Below are 24386 nucleotides of genomic sequence, written 5' to 3'. Positions count from 1 at the left end.
GAGACGCTGGCTGGCCAGGTGGTGGACTCCTGTCGGAGCACAGCTACAGTGGACGAGAGGGTGGCCTAGAGAGCAGGACTCCACATAGATCTCCGCCCAGCGGAACTGCGCTGCCTGGCCATGGCTAGCAAAGGCACATGGCTTCACAAGGACATGATGTTGGGGGGAAATCCCCCACTACAGGCCTGTGATGCCTCCACCCCTTGCTCCTGGGCTGACTGCCATCCCCTATTCCTGGAGTACTCAAACCCAGGGCCTGCTATTCAGCATGAGTCAGGGGGTCCCCACCCCATCTCCTGTGCCTTGGGCTGCATGTGAAGGCCGTTGGCGGCGGGTTCTTTGCCATCGAAGCACCGGAGGAATGAGGGCAGCTGCTCTTCCCACGTCAGAGCCTGGGCGTGGGGCTCTCTCACGGCAGGACCTGCTGGAAGGAGCGGCTTTCCTGCTTGTGCCCTTCCCGGCCCCACACTCAGCATTTGGTTCTGGGTGACCCAGGGTTGTTCCAGGGTGACACTGGCCAATCGCACTTCCCCTGCCAGCCCTCCAGTGCTGCCAGCCAACTGGTGCATTCAATACTTGGGGGGGAAGGGGCCGCCCAGCAGCACGCAAGCAAAGCACAAGACCTCAGGGTGTTTTTGCAGCCAGAGCCACACAGGGCTGTGCCACTGGAATGCTGTACGGCGGGGTGGGGGACCTAAGACCTAGGGGCCCGATCCTTGCCCGGATCCGGCTTTCAAGGCTCAGGGCTTCCCATCCCCAGTGTTGGGGACTCCACACTCCTGCCCAGCCCGCTTCCTGGCAGCCCCCTCCCATACACTGAGGCTATGTCTACACTGAAGGCTTTTGCCAGCAGAGAGTATGCTAATAAAGTGCTCATTAGCATTTGTCACGCTGTTAAAAAAGGAGGTAGAAGGATTTTGCACAAAAGGGTTTTTTTTGCGCAAACCGGACCCATCTACACTGCTTGGTTTTGCGCAAAAACCTCTTGCGCAAAAAGCATCAGCAGGGAATATGCAAATGACAGTGCGACAAATGCTAACGAGCACTTCATTAGCATACTTTCTGCCGGCAAAAGCCTGCAGTGTAGACATAGCCTGAAGCCCTCATTTTTGGCCGCACCGCAGAGCTGAGGGGTGCTCACAACAAATGCTAGCTCAGCCCAGCCTCCCCCTTCCCTCCCCTGGCTCTGGTGAACGTGTGAACTGTTTGTCTGCTTCTCAGGGTACGGCGAGACTGCGGGGGGCCGGTTTTGGGGATAACTCCGCTGTGTCCCGGGAACGCATTTGCTCCTCTGGTTTTTTTTTTTGCGGAAGAGCAGACGCGCTCTTTCGGAAGCCCCTGTATTCCTTGTTCTACGATGGGGGGAGGGGGGGCTTTTGAAAGAGGGTTTTTTTCAAACATTTGGCCCAGTCCAGACGGCCCACATTTCAGAAAAGCCTCTTCCAACAACAGTATGGGGAAAAGCTCCGCAAAATGCGCTCGGCCACGCTTTTTCCGATAGATCCTCGCCGTCTAGCCGTACCCGCAGTCGGGGCCACGGCACTTAAGGGGCGGATTTTTTTTTTTGCTTCTCACTTTTGTGCCCCCCCCCCATTTCTCTGTGGCTCAGTGGCTCTCGATCCAAAAAAAGCCCCCCCCCCCCCCCCCCAGACTAGAAACGCAGCAAAACTCTGCGGCCCGCAGCCCCTGCCAGTCTCCTTCCCAGGGGGGCGGAGCCCGGGTAGGAGCGACCCGCTCGGGGCAGGGCACCACGGGGGCGGAGCCTCGAGAGTCCGGGGGCGGGGGCTCCATGCTCTCGCTGACATCACCAGGCAGGGGCGGGGCTTGCCTGGGAGCCAGCTGCACGCGACGGCGCTTCCCCGCCGCTGCCATTCTCCGCTCGGCTCCCCGCCGGGGCCAGGAGCGCGCGTGGCGGCCGCAGCTCCGCGCGCTCCCCGGGGCGGGGCTGCCTCGGCCCATGGCTTGCCTGGCCCCCGAGGAGAGCCCGAGCCCGGCGGCCAAGAGACTCCACTCCCGGTAGGAGCGGCGCTGCCCGGGTCCCCGCTCCCGGTGCGGGGGGGTTTCCTGGCGCGGGTGGGGGGCAGAGGAAAAGTTCCCCCGCCAGCGCCGGGCGCTGCAGCAGCCCTGCCCGGCGAGCAGCGCGCGGAGCCCGGCCAGCAGAGCGCACGCTGCCGGCTCTTGCAGCGCTCGCCCAGGGGCCCCGGCTAGCCGGGCTGCGGGCGGGAGTGTGCTTCCTGCCGGCTCCCACCAGCCTGCGGCGGGGTGTCTGCAGCGCGGCCGGGAGCGCTGCTTCCCCGCGTGGATCTGGCTGGACAGGCTCTGCTGCTTGCGCCCTTGGGTGCGCCCCGGAGCCGGGCCGGCTTTCCTCCCACGCCGCTGTGTCTCCCAGGGCAGCCTGGGCTCCAGGGAGAGGCTTCTCGCTGGCATGGCTTGGCCCAGCCCACGGCCGGAGGGGTGCGAGCACCCCACGCCCGCATGGCCCCCAATGGGGCTGACCCAGAGACCTGCAGGGATAAACGCAGGAGCATCCCCCTAGCCCTTCCCTGACCCCTTCACTTTGGCCATTGGTTTTCATTCCTTCCTGGATCGAGCCGCTGAGGCTGCCAGACCAGGTATTTGAATGTGGCCTTTCCCCTGACCTCCGGGGTTGAGAGTCCCTCCTGGAAAGGTGCTTGAAATCAGTGTGTTTCAGTGGTGACAAAATGCAGCTAGTTGAAAATGTTCTGAGCACCTGTCTGGTCTACCTGTGTGTGTGGTGGTGGGGAGAGGGGGGCAGGAACCGCTCCATTAGCCGGCAGCTGTAGTAGGCTCTTATCCTCTTGACTAGAGGAGGACAAAGAACCCCCTCCTCCCCCCGTGTTGGCTACCCATGCATCTGCAAGGGGAATCCTATGGAGAGATGGTCCGAGACTTGATTCTGTATAAGCCAGTGTTGCTTGCTAAGTCATGTAGCACAGGGTAGGTCTCCTCCTCCAGGTGAAAAAGCACACAGGACAGCGGTTCATATATGCACTGAGGATTTGGGTGCAGAGCTCAGTGGAGGTGGGCTGATTAGAAACGAGCTTTCCGGCATGTTTTGTAAGAGGCGAGGAAGAAGTACTGGCCCAGGGGAAGTGAGAGGCTGTTACTCTCGTGGGGGCACTGAATGTGTAAAGAGAAGAGCAGGAAAGAGAACGCAGCCTCCCTCCGAGTAGAGACAAGCTATGACATGGCTGTAATTAACCTATAGGGGTTCTTGACACTGACCCTGTCATTCCCTTTGCTGCTCTTGTTTCCGGAGCGACTAACTAAGGGTGCTTCTCAGCAACTGGCTAAGATTTCCCCGGGGCCAAGCAGTCCTGGGTAAGACTCGGAGGGGTAGCCATGTTAGTCTGAATCTGAAAGAACAATGAGAGGTCCTGTGGCACCGTATAGGCTAACAGATTTATTGGAGCATAAGCTTGCAGATGCATCTGACAAAGTGGGTCTCTTGCCCACGAAAGCTTATGCTCTGATAAATCTGCTAGTCTATAAGTGCCGCAGGACTTCTCCTTGTTCCAGATAAAACTGTTGATTCCATTAGGGGTGGGGCAACTTTTTTGGGTTGGGGGTGTTGACCCACTGAAAAATCAGGCGGGGGCCGTGCACAACTGAGAAGTGGGGGGGAGGGAACCCTCACTGATGTGGCCCCTGACTGAGGAGACAGCCACTCCCCACAATCCTTTCACAGCCCAGAGTCTGGGAAACCCAGGCTAGTAGTTTGTTTGCTCCAGCCCCAGGATGGGGGGCAGAGGTAGAGCATCAGTGCAGGCCCCCCCCAATGCTGGGTAGGACCCCTGAGCCTTGGGGGCCAGATCCAGGCAAGTCGGGGTGCCACGTCTGGCCCCAGGGTATTAGGTTCCCCACCTCTGCTTTCCACGTTCAGAGCTTGGGGTATGTTTGTCCAAACCACAGTCTCAAAGCGAACAATGGACGTCTGCCACGCGCAGAAGCAGTGTGTGTGCTCCCAAACTCCGTGCAAACTGAAAAGGCTGATCTTTCCCAGCTGTGGTCCTGCCTGTGTCTTGAACCGAATCAAAGAGGTCTAGTGAATTGGAGTAAGTTTGACTGTAAAAAAAACTGCTGTGTTGCTATCCATGTTATCTGCATTTCAGTTGCGCCACTGCAGCGGGGCGCAGTTTATGCAATATCTGGAATTTTTAAAATAGTTCCCCCTAACCATAGGCAAGATGGTGGGTTTTTTCCCATTCCCCCAGCAACTAAAGGGTTATTTGTCTGATTCTGTTGAATATGCTTGAATAGAACGCTAGGTGCCTGTTTCAAGTTTTTTTCCTCTCCCTGTTGACCGCCAGCTCCTGGTAACAGCCAAAAGCAAATTCACTGTTGCAACTAATAGTGTAGCCTACAGCTGTTATGGGCTGGGGCTTTGGAAATGTATGTTGCGTTCTAAGCAGGTTAGAGTCAGTACCTCCTCTTGCAAATCTTTTAGTTCAAATAAACTTTAACCATTTTTGGAAGGGAATCCAAGTGGATCTTTTGTGAGTCTTTAATGCAGGCCCCTTGCACGGTTTCCAGAGTCGTATGCAGTGCTGCACAACTCCTAATCCAGGAAGGGATAGGCGAGGTGGATGGATCCCTCACCCCCTCACAGTGAATTCATCTAGTCCAGTGGGTTTCAGACTATAGGTCGCCACCCAGGACTGGGCCGTGCAATGTCAGGAACTGGGTCTCGCTGCAGGGGGGTCAGCTGAGCAGTGGGGGTGTGAAGGCAGCTCCCTTCCTATCCTGCACCGCAGACTGCGCTGCGCCCCAGAAGCAGCCGGCAGCAGGCCCGACTCCTAGATGTGTGAGGGGGTGGAGGTGGCGGGGGCGGGGAGAGTGCACAGGGCTCCGTGCACGGCCCCTGCCCTGAGCACTAGCTCTGCACTCCCATTGGCTGGGAACCGGCTGCTTCTGGGGGCACATGGCCCGCGGTGCCAGGAGAGGCAGAAAGCCACCTGAGGCCCTCTCCTGCTGTTTTGCTGACTGGGAACCGCTCAAAGTAAGCCCCTCCTGCCATCACCCTGACACCCCCCAAAGCCGGAGTCTCCTCCGACACTCTAAAGCTCTCTCACTCCAGTCACATGATGTTGGGTCGCAGGTGTCAACCATTTTCTACAACTGGGTCACGAAAAAAAAAGTTTGAAAACTGCTGAGTGAGACAGGGAAGAGGGGTGCTGCTAAAACCCCCAGCACACGAAATGTGGCCACTTCGGCTGGGTCGAGTGCCAAGTTCTTGGGGTTGGGGTTCGGGGGGGGGGGCGAAGTTCCCATAGACCATGACTGCTGTAACCGGCTGGTGTTCCCCTCCCCCGCTGGGAGAATTTTCCATGCTGCAGCCTTGAGATTGTCCTTTTGTGCCTGACACACACACACGCTTTGTGCACCCAAGCTCCCATTGGCTGCCAGGGGAATGTGGTTGTGCTTTTGTGTTCCAAGCCCTTTGTCGGTGGCGAGGATGGTGACCTCGGGAAGAGCTCGCACGAGGGCCGAAAGTGACGTGCTGAGCCCAGCGAATGAGTCCGGGCATTGTGGTTCGTGGTGGATAGTGTGGGTCAGACTCCTCCGGGGTGGGGAGTCCTCTGAAACCCCAAAAGTTAAAGGCCTGTTTTACGAGGCTGTGCTGCAGATGGCTGAGATGGTGCATGAGAGAGGTCGGCGTGTGCTGAGGGGGAACAGAGCAGCACTGAATTCACATTAGGGCGCATTAGTGATCCTACGTGGAGACGATATTAGCTAATGGTGCACTCAGATCGGAGTCGAGCAGAGCCGGCACGCAAGCTTCGATAAGACACCCCGTTCCCCTGTGCTGCTTGTCTGCAAAGGATCAGACAGAGCCGAAAACATGTAGAAACGGTCCCGATTTCCCCTGCGCATGGCACCAACCGTCTCTCAAAGCAGCCTGGTTCTCCCTCTGAATGAAGGTGCCTTGTTGTTATAGACTCGTGGGCTGCCTTTCGCTGAAGCCAGTGGAGCTGAGGTTCATAAGAACGGCCAGGCAGGGTCAGACCAAAGGCCCATCCAGCCCAGTGTCTGTCTGCCCACAGGGGCCAATGCCAGGTGCCCAGAAGGAGTGAACAGAACAGGGGATCCTCACGTGATCCCTCCCGTCGCCTACTTGCAGAGAAACAGAGGCCAGGAACACTACCCCTACCCATCCTGGCTAATAGCCGGTGATGGACCTAGATAGTGCCTCCATGAATCTATCTAGCTCAATAGCCCTTGGTGCAAATGTGTGAGATGCCACACCAAGTCCTGGACTTCATCACATCCTCTGGCAAGGAGTTCCACAGGTTGACTGTGCGCTGCATGAAGAAATGTCTTGTTTGTTTGTTTGTTTTTGTTTGTTTGTTTTTTAAACCTGCTACCTATTCACTTCATCTGGTGACCCCTAGTTCTCATGGAAACAAGTAAATAACGTCTCCTTATCCACTTTCTCCATGCCAGTCATGGTTTTATAAACCTCTCTCATATTCCCCCTTAGTCTCCTCTTTTCTAAGCTGAAGAGTCCCCATCTTTTAAGTCTTTCTTCATGTGGCGCCCGTTGGAAACCTCTCATCACTTCTGCTGCCCTGCACTGGCAGGATTGGGCCGTATGAAGCCTATTTTTGGAAGATGTTTTAGCAGCGCAGGGGAAAGGGAGCTCTGAGGAGGGTTCTGGAATTGTAATCCATTGGGGGAAGGCCTACGACCTGAAGGCCCCCAGCACAGCACGGAGAACCTGTGTGAACACGGACTCGCTCGACACAAGCTTATCGGAGGTCGACTGGAGTTTCGACTACTCGCTTACCTTCGCCCCCTGCTGCCGCTGTGAGAGGCAGCAAAGTGGGTGGGGGGGAGACAGGAGCCGGTGCAGGGAAGAGCCGGCTTAAAAGCTGTTCTCTCCCCGCCCAGCGCTGTCTCTGTGGTGCTGCCTGCTCTCCTCTTCTCCCCCCCTCGTGGCGGCCCAGGCCCCTGGCCGCTGCCCACAGAAGCTGCTCTGGCAGCAGACCTCAGCAGCCTCTGTTCGCAGCAGCCAGGGCTGGCCACTGCAAAGAGCAGCTGCTGGACTCAGCTGGCTCGGGGTCCGACCTGGGCACACGTACCCGCATGGCCCTACGGGAGCGCTGATTCAGATGGCCTTTTCTGTGCCAGCTTCGGGGCTGTCCTTGGGAAGAGGCCTGCGTCATCGCTCACCTTTGGACCGCGAGTCACGGTCGTGATGGATGGGGTGGGCCTGGCGGCTCGCTCCATAAATCTGAGCAAAGCTGGAGCCTGACATGGGAGAGGAACGGCCCTCCCCGCGCTGCCCTCGCTCTGTTTGTCACTGCCTTAGAAAAGGACGACTTGGCTCAGACCGGCTCTGCTCTGATGCGCTTTACACCAGACCCTGGCTACTCTCCGTGCTAGGGAAGGGAGTCGGCGTGCGTTCCCCTAACACAGCGGTTTTCAAACTTTTTCCCATGACCCCATTGAAGAAAATTGCCTTAAACCCAACATCAGAACAGCCAGACTGGGTCAGACCAACGGTCCATCCAGCCCAGCATCCTGTCTGCCCACAGTGGCCAATGCCAGATGCCCCGAAGGGAGGGAAAACAACAGGTAATCTTCACGTTATCCTTCCTGTCACCCTAGGCAAACAGAGGCTAGGGACACCATTCCTACCTGTCCTGGCTAATAGCCATTGATGGACCTAACCCCCAGGAATCTATCTAGCTCTTTTTTTGAGCCCTGTGAAAGTCCTACTCTTCTCCACATCCTCTGGCAAGGAGTTCCACAGATTGTACGCTGAGTGGGGGGAAAAACCCCTTCCTTTTGTTTGTTTTAAACCTGCTGCCCATTGATTTCATTTGGTGACCCCCTAGTTCTTATATTGTGGGAATAAGTAAATAACTTCCCCTTATTCACTTTTTCCACACCAGTCGTGATTTTATAGACCTCTATCCTATCCCCGCTTACATAAGAACATAATTAGATATTTTGAGTAGAGAGTTGGGTCTAGGGTCAGGCTGGGGATGGGGGGTTTGGGTGCAGGAGGTGGCTCCAGGATGGGTTAGGGGATAGAGACATGGGGTTGGGTCGCAGGCTTACCTCCAGTGGCTCCCGATCAGCAGAGCAGCGGGGGTGGTAATGCAGGCTTACTGCCTGTCCTGGCACCCTGGACCGCTCTGCCCCCTGGAAGTGGCCAGCAGCAGGTCCAGCTCCTAGGTGGAAGCCCTGGAAGCGGATCTGTGTGTGTCTCTTGGCGGCAGGCACTGCCCCTTCTGGAGGTGGGGCTCGAGGCAGTGTGTGGAGCCCCGTGCCCCCCCCCCCCCACCTGGAAGCCAGACCTGCTGCTGGCCTCTTCTGGGAAGCAGCGTGGTCCAAGGTGCCAGGACGGGCAGGGAGCCGGCTTTAGCATCCTCTCTCATCCCCTGGTCTCCCTGCAGCCAGGCCGCCCAGTGCCTGACATTCCACGCCCCCATTGAAAACCACTGCCCCAACTCACCTACCTTGCCTCACTCCGAGTCCTGGAGCTGTGTCTTTTGAGGGAAGCGGGGTGTTTGCGTCGGTGGCGCTCAGTCCATCAGTCCGTTACAGCCAGTGCTCCCTGGAAGCTGAGCACTTGGGCGGCTGCCCAGGAGAGATTCACATGCTGTTCCCAGCTGATTAGCAAAGTGCTCACAGCCTCCCCCAGCTACCAGCTTGTGTTTCTACTGGCGGTGCACATTGGCACACGCCTTGGTGCGCATAACAAAATGTGTTCTGCACACGGATTAAAACAATGAAAGGGAACACTGGTTACAGCCCCCACCTTGCAGAGTTCTGGAGGCCCTAGGGTCAGGTCTTAAGAACATAAGAACGGCCAGACTGGGTCAGACCCAAGGTTCATCCAGCCCAGTGACCTGTCTGCCCACAGTGGCCAATGCCAGATGCCCCGGAGGGAGGGATCACAACAGGTAATCCTCACGTGATCCCTCCCCTGCTACCCATTTCCAGACAAACAGAGGCTAGGGACACCACCCCTACCCATCCTGGCTAATAGCCATTGATGGATCTAACCTCCATGAATCCATCTAGCTCGATAGTCCTTGGTGTGTCAGCCAGGAGGGCATCTGACACGTTTGCACCAACTCCTCAATTGCCCCTCCAGCGCTGCACTGGCCCCATAACAGCAAAGAAGACGGGGTCTAGGATTCAGATCCCACACTAGTCCTCGGAGTGCCCTGAAAAGACAGCGGTTTTCTTTTTGGATAAAGGTCCAAATTGGGTGGAAGAACCATGTATCAGTAAGTCCATCGGCTGGAGGATATTCCCTTTGGAGGCACTTCCATCCCTGTTGCTGGAGTTTGTTTCGATAGCCCCCAGAGATCACACCGCGGCATGAAACGTTTAGATCTTTTTCTGGATATTGAGCAGTCAGAGAAGGAAAGCTCCATAGCATTCAGAGAAATGACGGTGGGTTAGTTTGGAAGTGTGTGTATGCAGTGAAAGCAAAGTATGATGGGGAGCAGCAGAAAACACTTTCACCTGTGTGATAAGATTGCTATCTTTCGAAACAAAACTAAGTAGCCACCTCGTGAATGCAGAATGATCCTTTTTATTTCTGTTACTCAAGGAGGTGAAAATTAATAGGTTTTTTTTGTTTTGTTTTATGTGGACAGCTAGGAACTAAACTGAAATCCACCAAATGTATAGGCTGCTCAGGATCACCTAAGGATGTTTAAAAAAAAGTAATTATTGTAACCAGTGCTTTTTTTATAAGAGAAAAGGTGCCAGTACTCTGGGGCAAACTTGTAGAGCCCAAAAAAAAACAAAAAAAAACACGCTAGGGGCCAAAATGTGCTCATGGCCCCTTTAAGAGCCTGAGCACCGCGCTGGGAGCTGGAAAAAAACCCGCCACGTGTCCCAAGCAGGCTTCCGTCAGGAGCCGAGCTGCCCCAGGAAAACAGGTGCCGGTACGCGCAGGGGAAATCCCATTCCTTTTCTGTGGGCTGAGAAAGTAGGTAACGGTACGCCGTTCCGGACAGTACCGTCCCAAAAAAATCACTGATTGTAACCATGGAGTTATACATTGATACGCTGGCTCCCCGGGACCGGGCTGGCACCAGTGTGCTCCTGGGTAATCAGCTGCCACCTGGCGCTGCGGACTCTCATACAGTCAGTAGCACAGGGTGGCAGCCGGCTGCCTGGGAGCCAGTGCATGCTGGAAGCTGGCTTTTAAGCTGGCTCCCTGCACCTACCGGCTTCTGCCTGCCGCCCTGCTTGTGGGGAGCTGGATGCAGCTCAGGGTGGCAGCTGCCTCCCCGGGAACCCGGCTGGGAGCTGGCATGTAACCGTTTAAATGGTTACCAATAAGCATGAGCTTTTTGGTGACCTAAATGGTTGCACTGTTACATTGCTTGTATCAAAGCAGACTGGGACTGAATAGGCAACCAAGCGAGACTCTATCGCTCTGTAAATCCTCTGAGCCAGCTAGGAGAGGTTTCTGGTTAGTGGTAGGAGAAACATCACTGAAGCTTTTCCTAGAAAATACCAGCTGGGGGAAAATGACTGGATGTGTGTAACTGGAAAGATGTTCAGGTGAAATGCATCCTTGGAAATTGCACTTAATATCTAGACTCACTGAAGCAAACCTGGGTGTTCAGAGCACTAAGTGGTAACACTGGGAAGGAAAAAACCCTTCAGTGACATAATTGATTTGGATCCAGGTGCCAAGAGGTTGGCCCTGCACAAGTTACTGATTGTAGGCACCTCATTTGGTAAGACAGGCAAATAGACAGGACTGGAGCAATCGAAAAAAAGTCGGAATAAATGTTACTTCTGATTTTATTTGTATATCATTACATAGTTACATGGACAGAGCAGGCTAGTGGCAGGCGCTCTCTGCACAGTTAAGTGACTGCAACACAGTGCTTCAGACAACAAATCAGATTTGTGTTGTACTGATGACTGTCTCCCTCGTCTCTTGTGGGATACTTACGCAATTCCAAAGAGCCCCCATCCCTCCAACATATGTTTTCTTCTCCCCACATGTGGATTTCTATTGCTGAAATCTCTCCCTTCATGCAATGCCAGCTGGAGGAGATTCAGTCCTAGATCACTGGCAAGCGTAAGCTCTGGCATGCTTTCAAACGCTGAAAAGGGTGTTCCAAGGAGGGGGGAGGAAAAATATTCTCCTTAACCTCCGAGGATAAGACAGGAAGCAATGGGCTTAAATTGCAGCCAGGGAGGTTTAGGTTGGACATCAGGAAAAACTTCCTAACTGTCAGGGTGGTTAAACACTGGAATAAGTTGCCCAGGGAGGTTATGGAATGTCCATCACTGGAGATATTTAAGAGCAGGTTGGATGGACATCTATCCGGGATGGGCTAGATGGTGCTTGGTCCTGCCGTGAGGGCAGGGGACTGGGCTTGGTGGCCTCTCGAAGTCTCTTCCGGTTCTCGTGTTCTAGGATTCTATGCTGTGGACCATGAGAGTTGCCAGTGGAGAGCTGACAAGGCCCCTGTTCTGTGCGAGAGGGATTACTTGGGGTGAGGGAATGGTTGTGTAGACCTCTCTCGGGCTTGCATAACTGGTTTGTAGTTTCAGCATTTGTGAGTAGCGTGGTCATCCCCGACAGACGTCAGTGGACTACCCCAATACACTGCCCCATGGCAGCTTATCCTCTGCGAGCAGCCGCCTGGCATTGTGGCTAAGGCACTGGGCTGGGGCCCACGGGATGTAGGATGGTTTCCTGGCTTTGCTACAGATTCCCTGTGTGATATTTTTTTGGGGGTGTGTGGGGGGGTTGGCAAGTTGCTGTATTTAAAAGGGGAATGACGATGAAGCTCCTTCTCCCCCCCCACCCCCCAAGCCTTTTAGAATAGACAAGAGACAGTTTGCTGGGTTTGGAGAAGGGATGGAAAACCTTGTGTAATTGGTTAAATGTGACGTTGACTTCCAGTTTAACTGGCTAACCAATTAAGAGGGGCTGCCCCAGCCCAGATAGGCTGGAGCCCCCCCCACCTGTACCCCCCTCCGGTCCATTGTGGAGAAGGGCAGCTCTGGGCATCTGGAGTAGGGATGTTGGATATCGGGTCATTGAGTAGTCGTGTAATTGCACAGAATCTTAGCGGTTACATGATTATTCGATAGTCCCTGGGGCGGGGCTGGCAGCCAGTGCGCCCATTCCCGGGGAGCCCCTGCTGCCCAGCATAGGGCAGCAGGCGGGAACTGGTCCATCAGGGGAGCCAGTTTAAAAACCAGCTCCCTGTGCAGGCTGTCTGCTTGTTGCCCTGCGCTGCTGCCTCTGATGCAGAAGCAGCAGCGTGTGCTGGCAGCAGCCCCTGGCCAGGGGCAGTCCGAGCTCCGCATGGACAGAGGCTGTTCTACTGGATGGGTAGCAGGCTCAGTCTATGGGGCGCTCGGGTCCTCCATCGCCAGAGACGGCTGTGCAGCAGCCTTCCGTGCCCCCACCCCTGCTGCGTCTGGTAGAGGCAGCAGCACGGGGCGGGGGACAGGGCAGCACCGTGGAGCCAGTGCTTGGGGGAAGTGGCTTAAGTCGACTCCCCCCCAGCACCGGCTCCCCCCCCCTCCCCTTTAGTACTTTTGCTGTCTGGAATTAATTTCTGTAGTTGTCCTGGGTGCCGTAACCAATTAGGGGTGGCTTAATTTTATATGAGAAAGGGAATTAGAGGGTGTGTGTCTCTTACAGCCACAGGATGAAAAGCCGTTAGCATGGCTGGGAAATGGATTTACTGCAGGAGAGACATTTCAGAATTCCTTTACGAACAGTCACCCCTCACTCCCAGTACCTCTTCTTCAGGAGGTTTAATAATGAGGCTGCTGCATGACCAGTCCATAGACTTACTGCCCTGATGGGTGCATTACAAGTACGTAGGTAAGACCCACAGAAATGCCCTGTGCCAGTTTAATTTGCATTCTTATTTTCATTGCTGCCGACCGGGGATATTCCAGTGTTTGGATTGATGCCAGAGCTGTCTTGCCTTTCCTGGCCTGCTTCTCCAAAACCGGGCTCCGCTGCAGATAGGTCAAAGATCAGCTAGGTTGGCAGAAGGCTGGAGAACCAGCTTCTGTCTCCTCGGAGCGAGGGCTGCAGTGTTGGATGAAAACTGGTGCAGTGTGGCGTGCCGCTGGGAAAAGCACTTTGTGGACGACAGCTGATGGAATGATTTTAGCCTTTCGATCCTGCCTGCATTCACCCTCCTGTGCGCTGAAGCATGATCCATCCAGCTCCAATTGACATGGAAACTTCAGTGCTATAAGTGCTCCGCTCCCAGCTGTTCTTTGGCCGGAATTAGGGACTTTGTGCCTACAAATTCCTTGCTTTGTCTGGAGCTCTGGGGCAGCGAAGGGCTGGCCAGAGCGGTCAGCCTCATCAGGCATGGAGTTGAACTTGGATAAGCAGCCACAGAGGTTGGATTTTTTTTTTTCCTTCTCTTGACCTCTTTCCCCCTGCAGAATCTGTTCCCTACTGGGGAGTAGGGATGTAATAGTATAGCCGATTATCCGATAAGCAAATGAAAACTAATGGGGTTTGAAACAGCTTCCATAGGAGGAGCGATTTAAAGGACTGCACAGTCAACCTGTGGAACTCCTTGCCAGAGGATGCAGTGAAGGCTAGGACTTTAACAGGGTTCAAAAAAGAGCCATGTAGATTCATGGAGATTAGGTCCATCAGTGGCTATTAGTGGATGGTGTCTCTAGCCTCTGGTTGTCTGGAAATGGATGACTGGGGGTATGTCTACACTACCCCGCTAGTTCGAACTAGCGGGGTAATGTATGCATACCGCACTTGCTAATGAAGCCCGGGATTTGAATTTCCCGGGCTTCATTAGCATAAGCGGGGAGCCGCCATTTTTAAATCCCCGCTGCTTCGAACCCCGTGTAGCGCGGCTACACGGGGCTCGAACTAGGTAGTTCGGACTAGGGTCCTATTCCGAACTACCGGTACTCCTCGTGAAACGAGGTGTACCGGTAGTTCGGAATAGGCACCCTAGTCCGAACTACCTAGTTCGAGCCCCGTGTAGCCGCGCTACACGGGGTTCGAAGCAGCGGGGATTTAAAAATGGCGGCTCCCCGCTTATGCTAATGAAGCCCGGGAAATTCAAATCCCGGGCTTCATTAGCAAGTGCGGTATGCATACATTACCCTCCTAGTTCGAACTAGGAGGGTAGTGTAGACATACCCTGAGGGATTATGTGAGGATTCCCTGTTGTGATCCCTCCCTCTGGGGTATCAGGCAATGGCCACTGTGGGCAGACAGGACACTGGGCTAGATGGGCCTTTGTTCTGACCCAGTCTGGCCGTTCTTATTAAAATAATCCTGGAACTCTGCCGCCGACCCAAAAAAAAAAAAATCTCCTTTCGATCCCAAGCCACCTGTAGCTGCCAGAATCTTTCTTTGCAGTTGTATGAGCTGTGAATATTCGTCTTCCCAGCAGCGTCAGGTGCCAGGTCACCCATTGTACTCCACTTACAAAGCTTAGCATCCTGCCCTGGGTTAAAACTGCCGGCCGTCATTGGACCTGGCGGGATTCTAGGCCTCACCGTGGCTTCTCGCCAGTTTCATTTTGCACTTGGCTCCACCCGGCGAGCCAGTTTGCACGCGCTGGTTCTCTTGCCTCAGCCTGGTGCGGTAGATCTGCCTGGCATCACACCCTGCCGGGGGGTGTCTGACTCCAGACGAACCGCTGCCCACAGCGTTCAGCACACTGGAAACGTTTTAGAGATCTGCAGACTCACGGTTTTCAGGAACCCCTGGATGTGGGGCTGTCTACCTGTCAAGCTGAAACCTTCAGCGGTGGGTCTGGGAGCCTGGGGCACTTGGATGAGCCATGTAGACATTGAAACTTGGGCTTTGGCGCCGGAACCGCTGCAGTGGATTTCTGCTTGCTGTGCAGACATACCTGCTGAGGCCTGGGCTCCAGGATGGCCACTTTAGTTATGGAGGCCACGCCAGGGTATAGAATCATAGGACTGGAAGGGACCTCGAGAGGTCATCGAGTCCAGCCCCCTGCCCTCAAGGCAGGACCAAGGCAGCGTAGCTGGTTTAAAACTAAGAAGTGAAAGTTCTTCTTCACACAGCGCAAAGTCGACCTGTGGAACTCCTTGCCAGAGGAAACTGAAGGCTAGAACTATAACAGAGTTTAAAGAGAAGCTAGATTAAATTCATGGAGGTTAGGTCCATAAAAGGCTATTAGCCAGGGGGTAGGAATGGTGTCCCTGGCCTCTGTTTGTCAGAGGCTGGAGATGGATGGCAGGAGACAAATCGCTTGATCTTTGTCTTCGGTCCATCCTCTGCGGGGTGCTTGGTGCTGGCCACTGTCAGCAGCCGGACCTTTGGTCTGATCCAGTACGGCCATTCTTACGTTCAGTGTCTCCCCAGAGCAAATCGGAGGGACGGCAGGTCCCATCGCTGAATTGGTACGTGGCCCTACTCTCCAATCTGCAGAACAGCCAGGCTCCGCTCCTGTCTGGGAAGTGGCATTGGACAGCCATTGTATTGAGCGGAAGTGCCTGTTTCTGGCACTGGGACGCTAGCGCTGCCTTCTCTCCCATGCCAGTGGGAAGAGACAGCGCAAGATGAACCTACCGCCAGCGTAGCCTGATTACGCCGGAGTTAGTTTCAGAGAGTGGGTGTGGGAGGAAGCACTGGGCCGGGACTCAGGAGATGTGGCCTGTCCTAGGCTGTGCCACTGACCGGCCCTGTGACCTCGGGCCAGTCACTTCACCTTGCTGTCTCCTCTCCTGCACCTTGGCTAAGTTCTTCAGGGCAGGGTCTGTCTCTTCCAGTTTGATTATTTTAGAGTGCTTACCACAGTGGGGCCCTGATCTCAGCTGGGGTTTATTATGAAAGTGCTGCTGCAAAACAAGTCATAATAATTAATAGATTCTGGGATGAAGCTCATGCACACCAGGGATGTAAAAAGCCATTTAAAAAGGCAACCGCTAAAAATCTTAGCGCTTATATTATACACGCTGTGGGCCCTGCAGTACAACGCTTAAGTAAGCATTATATTGCAGAGTCTGCAGTGACCGTCCCTAGGAGTGGGGCTGGCTGGGGATGCCCCACTGATTAGCAAAGTGTCCACAGCTGGCAGTATGTGTTTTTAGTTGTGGTGCACATCTGCATAAGCCATAGTGCACATAACATTTATTCTGCACACACATGGAAAAAATTAAAGGGAACATTGGGCATGATGTAGATATGCTGGAAATCATGTTTTGTAGGTCTTGTCATTAAAGGCAGGTCGCTCAAGGGTAGCGTGTCTCACCAGGGCCGAGTTTAACTGATAACAGTAACGAATAAGCACTAGCTTGTCAGTTTACCAGTTAATTGGTTAAACTCTAACATCCTGAATGCACACAGCCAGATGATGGTTGTGTGTTAAATTCAATGCAGTGAATTTAGGATTGAATAAGGATCTTAACTGATTAACACATTACAAAGGCAATTTTCCCTCTCTTGATATTCACATCTCCACACCAACTGTTGTGAATGAGCCACTTCCACCTTGACTTGATTAGCTTCATTAACACAGTCTATATATCCCTGCCTCTGTCACTTCCGCTCTAATTCATCTGATGAAGTGGGATGTATCCCTGAAAGAGTATGCCCTAAAAAATCTGTTCATCTCTAAGGTGCCACAAGACTCCTCGTTGTTTTTTTTCCAAATCATAGTGTCAGTGAAAATTCATCCTCTATTGGGACGAATCTGTCCTGTCTTGCACATTTCTTTTGGTTCTTTCCAGACTTCGCTTCCATGTCGGCAAACCACAGGGCCACGTTTGCGCTTTGGCAGCTCCTTCGAGGGCTGTCTTTTCTTAGTTGAGTAAGGCGTGTTGGGGGGATTCGGCGGCTGCTGTAGCTTCTAGCGTTTTTGCAGGGAGTTGCTACAATTTCCTGTACTCCTGGGACCTCATGAGAGCAGACGACCGCCAGGCAAACTTCTCCACTGTGATTGGCCCTGCCAATGTCTGTGTGTTCTGTATTCGTTCCACCCATGGAATCCTCATTCGTGCCAACGAGTGCTAACCCTTGCCACTTCACAGCCCTCTCTCTAGGTCAGCGATGGGCAACCGAGGCTAGTGAGTGGGCGGCAGGAGTGGCCCTGCGTCATCTCGGGGGGGCTGCAAGATTGTCGGAACCAAGCTGGTCTCCTGCGCTAGGGCAGCGGCGTTCCTGGTGCTTGTGTCCCTAGACGGTGCGGGGGGTGCCGATGGAACCGTAGCAGCGCTGGGATTGGACGCCAAAGGATGCCCGGCTCTCCCAATCAGTGCTGGGCGCGATCAGCCCGCCCCTCGCTGCATGAGGCCTGGCGAGAGGTGTGCGTCGCTTTAGAAATACCGCGAGGGAAGAATGATGCGGGGGAACCAGCAGAGTCTGGCAACCCTGCACCTGGGCAGCAGGAAGCAAAATGTCTCACTTAGAACCCCGATGGCAGGAGACCCCCGGCTGCTCTGGGGTCAGTTAGTGTACCCAGGCCTGCCAGCTGGGGGAGAGGGCAAGGAGGGCAGCTTCCCTAGGGCCTGGCAGTTCAAAGGGGGCTGGTGCTCCTAGCCACTCCTTAAACCATGCTCTGGAAGGCGCTTGAGGGGAGAGGGGGTTGCAGTCTGGGTGGTGCTGTGGGCTGACTTCCCGAACCCCACCCCTTTTGCCCGAGGCCCTGCCCTCTCCAGGCACGTGGAGCCTCCCCCCTCTTTGTCCAAGAGGCTGGCAAGGCTGTCGGCTCTCCTGAGCGCCGCCAGCAGCAAGTGTTGTCTCACGAGGGTCTCAAAGTGGCTTGCGCATGCCCCCTAGCAATCATTAGGCTCGTTTTTAGAGTTAGGGCAGGAATGAAGCACCGAGACGTTGAATGACTTGACCAGGGCCAAAGAGGAAGTCAGTGGCAGGGCTGGGCTGAGAACCCAGCTCTCCTGAGTGCCAGTTCGTCTTGCTGGGCCTGCTTTTCCTCCCTCGGAGGATGAGATGTGCTTGGAAGGGAGAATTTTCCCCCTTAGCTTGGCTTCCTGGTTTAGGTGCTTTGCAGTACAGTGGCATGGTGCCAGTTCTCCCCCTGGTTCCATGTTACAAGATTCAGACTGTTCTTTCTGATCCTTGGGGAAAGGTTGTTTAGAAGGAGGCTGGGACCTGATTGTTTTACAGTCAGCTGCACCCAAAGCCTCCTTTGACCTTGTAGTGTAGTCAGCAGCCCCTTCTGCCCAGAATTAGTGGGAGCCTGGGCAGGTCACATTAGAGTACTCAGGCTGGATAGCGGAGAGGGGCGCTATCCGGGCAGCGGGCTCGCCGGGACTCCTAGCACAGAGCAGCTACAGCCACTTAACAGCTGGCTGCTCTCTGCTCTGGACACTAGGGAGGGAGGAGGCTTTGCTCGCTGCCCCTGCGCCCCAGCAAAATCTCTCAGCTTCCAGTTTCCGGTCGATAGGAGCTGAGAAACTTAGCTGGGGGCGTGAGACACCTAGGTAAGTGTCTCCAAGACCTTGCATCCCCTCTTATGCGCCTGTCCCGGGCCAGAATCCTCTCCTGCACCCATACCCTCTCCCGGACCCTGCACCCCATTCCCCCGTCCCAGGTCAGAACCCTCTCCTTCACCCAAACTCCTTCTCAGACCCCACACCCCCTCCTGTACCCCAGTCCTCTACCCAGGCTCCCCTTCTGCACCAGACCCTCCACCCCCCCATAGAAGTGCGGCCCTTGACCACTTACCAAAATCTTGGAGTGCCCCCCCCCCTAAAAATTATTGCTCAGCCCTGCTGTGTAGTCATTCTGGGAGCCCAAGAAAACCACATGGTCTGTGTCTGGCCACCGCCACAAAGTGTAAAAGTAAGTGTGTGTGTGTGTGTGTGTGTGTGTGTGTGTGCGCGCGCGCGCTAATAATCTATATAAAATATTATTTTCCTCCTTTGCACTACACGACAGGCAGTCAAGAGCTTATGCCCCCCACCCTCTGGAAAAGCTGGAATTCTCCCACGGCAGCCTGTGCCGTTGGCCAGAGGTTTTGCGAGCCGCCCTGCCGATGCGGTGGGAACGCTGCATCCCGCCTCTGCACGAGGCAGATGAAAAGCGATTGGGCTGCAGGGCCCGATTAGCATTCACACAACATCTGGCCTCCATTAAAAACCTAAATCCAGGTATAAGCTCGTCAGAGAACACGGGACCCGCTCTCCATAATTAGCATGCCCAGAGCCCCACTTTGCTACACGCCCATCCGTCTTGCAGGCTCCAAACCGTCAGCAGCTAATTTCAAAAAAGCATTTTCCTGGCAGAAAACTGCTCCCGGGGCCTGTAATCAAAGGAGAGCTAACGAGAGCCAGCCCGCTTTGCTGGGGCGTTGGGTTGGCGGCTGCGCTCTGTGGGCTGTTGTGCAATGCAGTGAACGGGGGAGCAGTGCTGCTCCTAATTTGGCTGTTAAGCTGCCTCCCATGGGACAATATTACTGTCCTCCAGCTTTGCCCCCTGTGGAACACTGCAGCCCGGAGGCTTCTGGTTACCACGTTTTCTGCTTCAGCCGTCCCAGTTGTCCAACTTTACCAGGCCACTTCACTGGGCTCCGCTTTCCCTCGTTCTGATGGCATCAAGCGTATGCACGGGATGGACACGCCTTCGCGGCGGCAGCTGCCGTTACGTTTGATCACAGCTGGGTGGGGCTAACATGCTACTCTCCACCTCCCTGACTTAGGCCAGGTCTGCACTACAAAACCGGGGCCAGGCCTACACTAAAGGGGAAGGTGGAATCAAGCTACGCAGCTCCAGCTATGTTCATTATGCAGCTGAAGTCGACACACCTTGATTCAGGGAACCCACATCAGGAGGCTGATGGGAGCAAACACTCCCTTCGGCTTCCCTTACTCCTCGCAGGGACAGGAGTACCAGCCAGGATGCCCTCTGAGTTTGATTCAGTGGGTCTTAAGGAGACCTGCTAAATCGAACTCCGGGAGATCGAGTGCAGCAGGGTCCATCTTCTGTGCAGTGAAGGCGTGGCCTGAGTTGTCCCAGTTTGTCGGCACATGGGCACCTCATTAATGACGTCACTCATCCGTGTCTACCCGTGGCTCCTTGCATTGGCAATGTGCGCGCTCACCAGGAGCACTTGTCAATTGAACTGCCAGTATGAGGCCTTGTGGGAGGGCTCTCGAAAGCCAGAACCAATTGCTGTGAGCAGCGCAGTGTGTTTGCTGGTGCTTTGCTACCTAACTGCTTCCGCCTGGCGCTTCGCTGCTCACGGAGGTGGCTGTGTGGAGCAGCCGTGGCGTTTAAGTGTAGGCACGTCCATCGTTCCCTTCATGTAAGCTGCCTTGCATCCATCTACTCTGGGGCATAGAGTAGGGACGTGAAATCCTCTTTCAGTTAAACAGCATTTAATTGGTTAATTGATTAAATACGGGCAGATGGGGCCGCTCCAGCCTAGCGCCCCTCTCCCCCAACTCCTCCCTCCCCTGCTCCAGCTGGGCTGCTTCCAGCCCCACACAAGGATGCCGGCTCCCAGCCTGTGTGGCTACATTATTCATATAGTTGCAGTTGTGTAACCGAGGTTGACAGCCCGCAGGAGTATAGACACGGTCGGAAGATCGCCTTGGAATGAGCATCCTACAGAGGGCGGGTTTCTCTGTCCCATTTGCCAGATGGGTCTGTCGGAGCTGGATAAAATGGGGGGTGGGAATTGGCTGACAAGCCGATCTCGTGGCCTAAGGAGGGGGCGCTCTATGGTATGAACATAAATGGACCAGATTCTGCCCTGGAAACTTGAGATTCGGTGTGTGTGCTACCAGCTGCGCCCTCGCCTGTGAAATCCGTTCAATGCTGAATTTCTCTGTGGCTTTTTTTCAAAACAGTTATAGGACACTCTTTTGTTCCAACGCAGGTGTGATTTTTTTTTTAAGGCTTCTGGCTTTTGGGCTGTGCTCTACACGGTTTCATAGAATACTAGGACTGGAAGGGACCTCGAGGGGTCATCGACTCCAGTCCCCTGCCCTCATGGCAGAACCAAATACTGTCTAGACCATTCCTGATAGACATTTATCTAACCTGCTCTTAAATATCTCCAGAGATGGGGATTCCACAGCCTCCCTGGGCAATTTATTCCAGTGTTTGACTACCCTGACAGTTAGGAACTTTTTCCTATTGTCCAACCTAAACCTCCCTTGCTGCAGTTTAAGCCCATTGCTGCTTGTTCTATCCTCAGAGGCCAAGATGAACAAGCTTTCTCCCTCCTCCTTATGACACCCTTTTAGGTACCTGAAAACGGCTCTCATGTCCCCCCTCAATCTTCTCTTTTCTAAACTATTCTTTGCAATGGTTGTCTTCACTAAGGCCCCAAAGCAGCAAAATGCACGCTTAGTGTTAAGCACATGAGTATTCCATTGATTGATGCGTGCGTTGATAGTTGTCTCCTTAAGCAAGCCTTTGTCTTGCTTGCTACTGTGTATGCCAAAGGGGGAACACACATGGAGGCGCCGGCGGTGGCTTGTTCCAGATTAGCTCCCCAAAAACCAGAAGGCAAATTGGGTGGCCAGTGAGCTAACGAACGGCCGAGGACTGGAGCGGCTCGGAAAATGGCAGGAACTTTCTCTAAGAAATATTGACGGAGATGAACAATTGTTTTCTTCCAAAACACAAGGAAGGTGAGAGAATCTCTCTTACTGGGCCAGCTGCTGTCAGTGACAGAGTCGAAGATAGCATCTCATCTCTCGACTGGCCTGCGACCAGCCGGGCTGCATCAGCGCGGCAGAACAGAGTCTTGGTGAGTCGCCAGGGAAACGGAAGTGATGGGATTCCACCCTAGCTCCGCCACAACCCGAGGCTCCGCCCACAATCCCCAAATTTGGGGGTGGAGCTGGAGTTTTGTTTCCTTTCGCTGGCCAAGCCCCTGTCCTGTTTCAGTGATGCAGAAATGCAAAGCGCATGGGCCCCAATGATGTACAATCCCATTTCATCAGTTAACCCATAAAGTGGGATCCCGCGGGGGAGGGGCTGCTACTCCCAGCCCCCCGGAGCTGCCAGTTGCTGGCCTGCCCTATGGTGGCTCAGGTGGGGCTGGAGCAGCCGCTGCCTCTGGTGGGCCGCTCCCGGGGCTAGTTAATCAGTTACCTTACGGGTTACCCATTCACACCCCTTGCTGGAATCTCACCCCTGCAAACCCCACAGTGACTCCATTGAGGCGGGTGAAGTTATTCCAACTGCACAGAGGTCGCTGCGAGATCCAGCCTGGGGCTCTTCCTGCGCCGGTTTGAGGGGGAACAGTCGTTCAAGGCCTGGAACCCGCATCGCCGGCTAGAAGGCAGTTGCCAGATTCATTCCTTTGGGGGAGGGGGTGCTAGCAGGGGGGCCGTAAGTAGCCGCGGTGCAAGCCTGGTGCCACACAAACACTGAGTCATCTGTCGGGGCTGTCAGCGCTCTTCCGCGGCTGGCTGCCCGAGGCGAGCTTTGCACACAGTTGGGGATGCATTTAAAAGGAAAAAAAAAAAAAAGTAACAGCTCCAAACATGTGATCAGAATTTAAAAAGCCCTGTACCAATTAAAGCAGCGAGCGATGTAACTGCTCTTCAAAGGCTTCTGGCAGCCTGCTAATCGGAGAGGCTGCTGGTGAAGCCAGCCTCTCCAAAATGCCCTGGATTAAGCTAGGCAGGCTGCTCCAGCGCACGAAATCCTTATGGAAGTTCTGGCGAGCCTGCGTGTCGCCTGCCTCCCGAGCCCTCCGCCCGCGCCGGCTAAGGTAAGGCGCGCTGGCAGGGCGGCGTTGTCCCCTGTCCCGTGCTCGGCTTGGCTTTGAGCCGGATGCCGCGTGTGCGTTTCGGGGTGACGCCGGCTTTTGTTCGGTGTTGTTCGTCTCCGCGCCCCGCCTGCCCTGAGGGTTCCTGTGTGATACAGATGTCTGTGCAGGGGTAGAGCGCTCTGAAGAAGTTATCTGTTGAGCAGGGGTTATAAAACAGCTCCCTCCCCTTCCCGCCACCCCCCCAGCTTCCATGCAATTATTTCTAGGCTGCTAAATTCACCCCCTTCTGCGAACCAGCCGCAGAATAAGGGGTCTAGGCCAAGGCTGCGTTCTGTATTGCATTGCAGTTCTCCATGGGGGCTTTTACACAGGGGAAGCTTATGCTAAATAGCATCGGGCATGTGTCTTTGACATCCGTTCTTGGAAACCCACGGCCACTGCAGCCGCTGAGCGCGCTTCCGGCAGGCAGGCAGTGGACAATGATCGCTCCACCTGGCGCTTGGATCAAACCCGGCTTCTGTGGTGCCCAGGGCATCCTGCCACTGCAGGGAGCTAGAAGAGAAATAGACCGAGCTTGAGAGCCGCAGGACACCTTTTGAGGTGGGACTTGATTTGAAAAGATGAGCAACGTAGCACCGCGGGTAGGAAAGCAGACATGGCTACTGCTTAGACACAGCAGCCGACGAGACAGCGTGTGCGCCCACGACGCTGGGGAGGATCCTTTGCCGCTCGACTGATCTGTCTCTGCCCGTTTGCTCCTCTGAAGAGCAGTGTATTGTTCAGAGCTGTCGTAATATTCCTTTTATTGGGAGCCCTGTCAGATCCAGAGGTAACCATGGCATTGCCCTGCCAAGTGGCGGCCAGAAATGATCTGGAATGTACGCACGAGTTAGCCGTGCCGGTGGGGCGGAACAATAGCTGTGGCATGTCTAGTCCAGGCTGTCTTCATTCTGAGATGACCCCGCGTTGCCAATTTGGCTTAGATCCCTGCGATTTTAGAGGCTGTTTGGATTGTTCTCGGGATCTGCCACTCCCTGGGCCAGAGGCGTTTGCAGAGGCCGCATGTTCAATCCCCGAGGGGGGAGGGAAAGTCCGCCCTTCATAACAACAGCTATTGTAGCTGTGGGGGGAGAGCCAGGGAGGAAATTCTGGCTATGCCGCTGGCGTTGCCTATAACCCAAAGATGGGGGAAGGCAGCTAGTGTGGCCAGGTCTCACCATACTTGGAGGGTTTTTTTTTTTTCTTGAAGTCCCAGCTCCTGGATTCAGGTGACTTATGTGAAACTCTCCTCTTTCATGTAGAGGGAAACTACCGTAAGTGTTTGGTTGTGATGAAAACTTGGAACCCCCCCCCCCCTAAAACTTTAAACACCAGAAGGAAAATAAAAAGATCCAAAATTTAGTTAAAAAAAAAATCTCAGGATGGGCTTAACAGTCATAAATGGAGGGGGGGGGGGGGGGGCTTGATGTGATTTTGGCCATGGGGGAGTAATAGAGTTATTTACATTATGTAGACCCTGGAAGACTCCCTGGGGGTGGGAACGATGATCATGGGACTGTCCCCCTTAGAAATACAGGCCCAAGCCTATTTTTGCAGGCTTGTGTAAAGACATCAAGCTCTTGTGTCCAAGGCCAGTCCTTGGAACTCAGTGGTTGTCTACCCTGGGGATTTTTGCACCAGGGCAGCTATGCT

The 24386-nt window shown here is 54.5% G+C and overlaps 1 protein-coding gene across 5 annotated transcripts in view; it reads left to right on the top strand.

Moving 5' to 3' along the window:
• The first annotated feature begins 1826 nt into the window (after nt 1-1826).
• The window catches only part of GPSM1 (G protein signaling modulator 1), a 162867-nt gene continuing 140307 nt past the window's right edge, over nt 1827-24386 (top strand). Inside the window, exon 1 of one of the 5 annotated variants that reach the window (XM_075905596.1) lies at nt 1827-2016. In XM_075905596.1, the coding sequence (XP_075761711.1) occupies nt 1958-2016 (59 nt within the window). In that variant the 5' untranslated portion in view covers nt 1827-1957. Of the gene's footprint in view, nt 2017-22144; nt 22695-24386 lie in introns of those variants that run through there. The other 4 variants (XM_075905594.1, XM_075905590.1, XM_075905593.1 and 1 more) reach the window with 4 other exon arrangements.

This window comes from Pelodiscus sinensis, chromosome 22 (assembly GCF_049634645.1).
Source record: "Pelodiscus sinensis isolate JC-2024 chromosome 22, ASM4963464v1, whole genome shotgun sequence".
Taxonomy (NCBI): domain Eukaryota; kingdom Metazoa; phylum Chordata; order Testudines; family Trionychidae; genus Pelodiscus; species Pelodiscus sinensis.
Note: the sequence above shows the minus strand (reverse complement) of the source record. Positions and strands in the feature narration are given on the sequence as shown.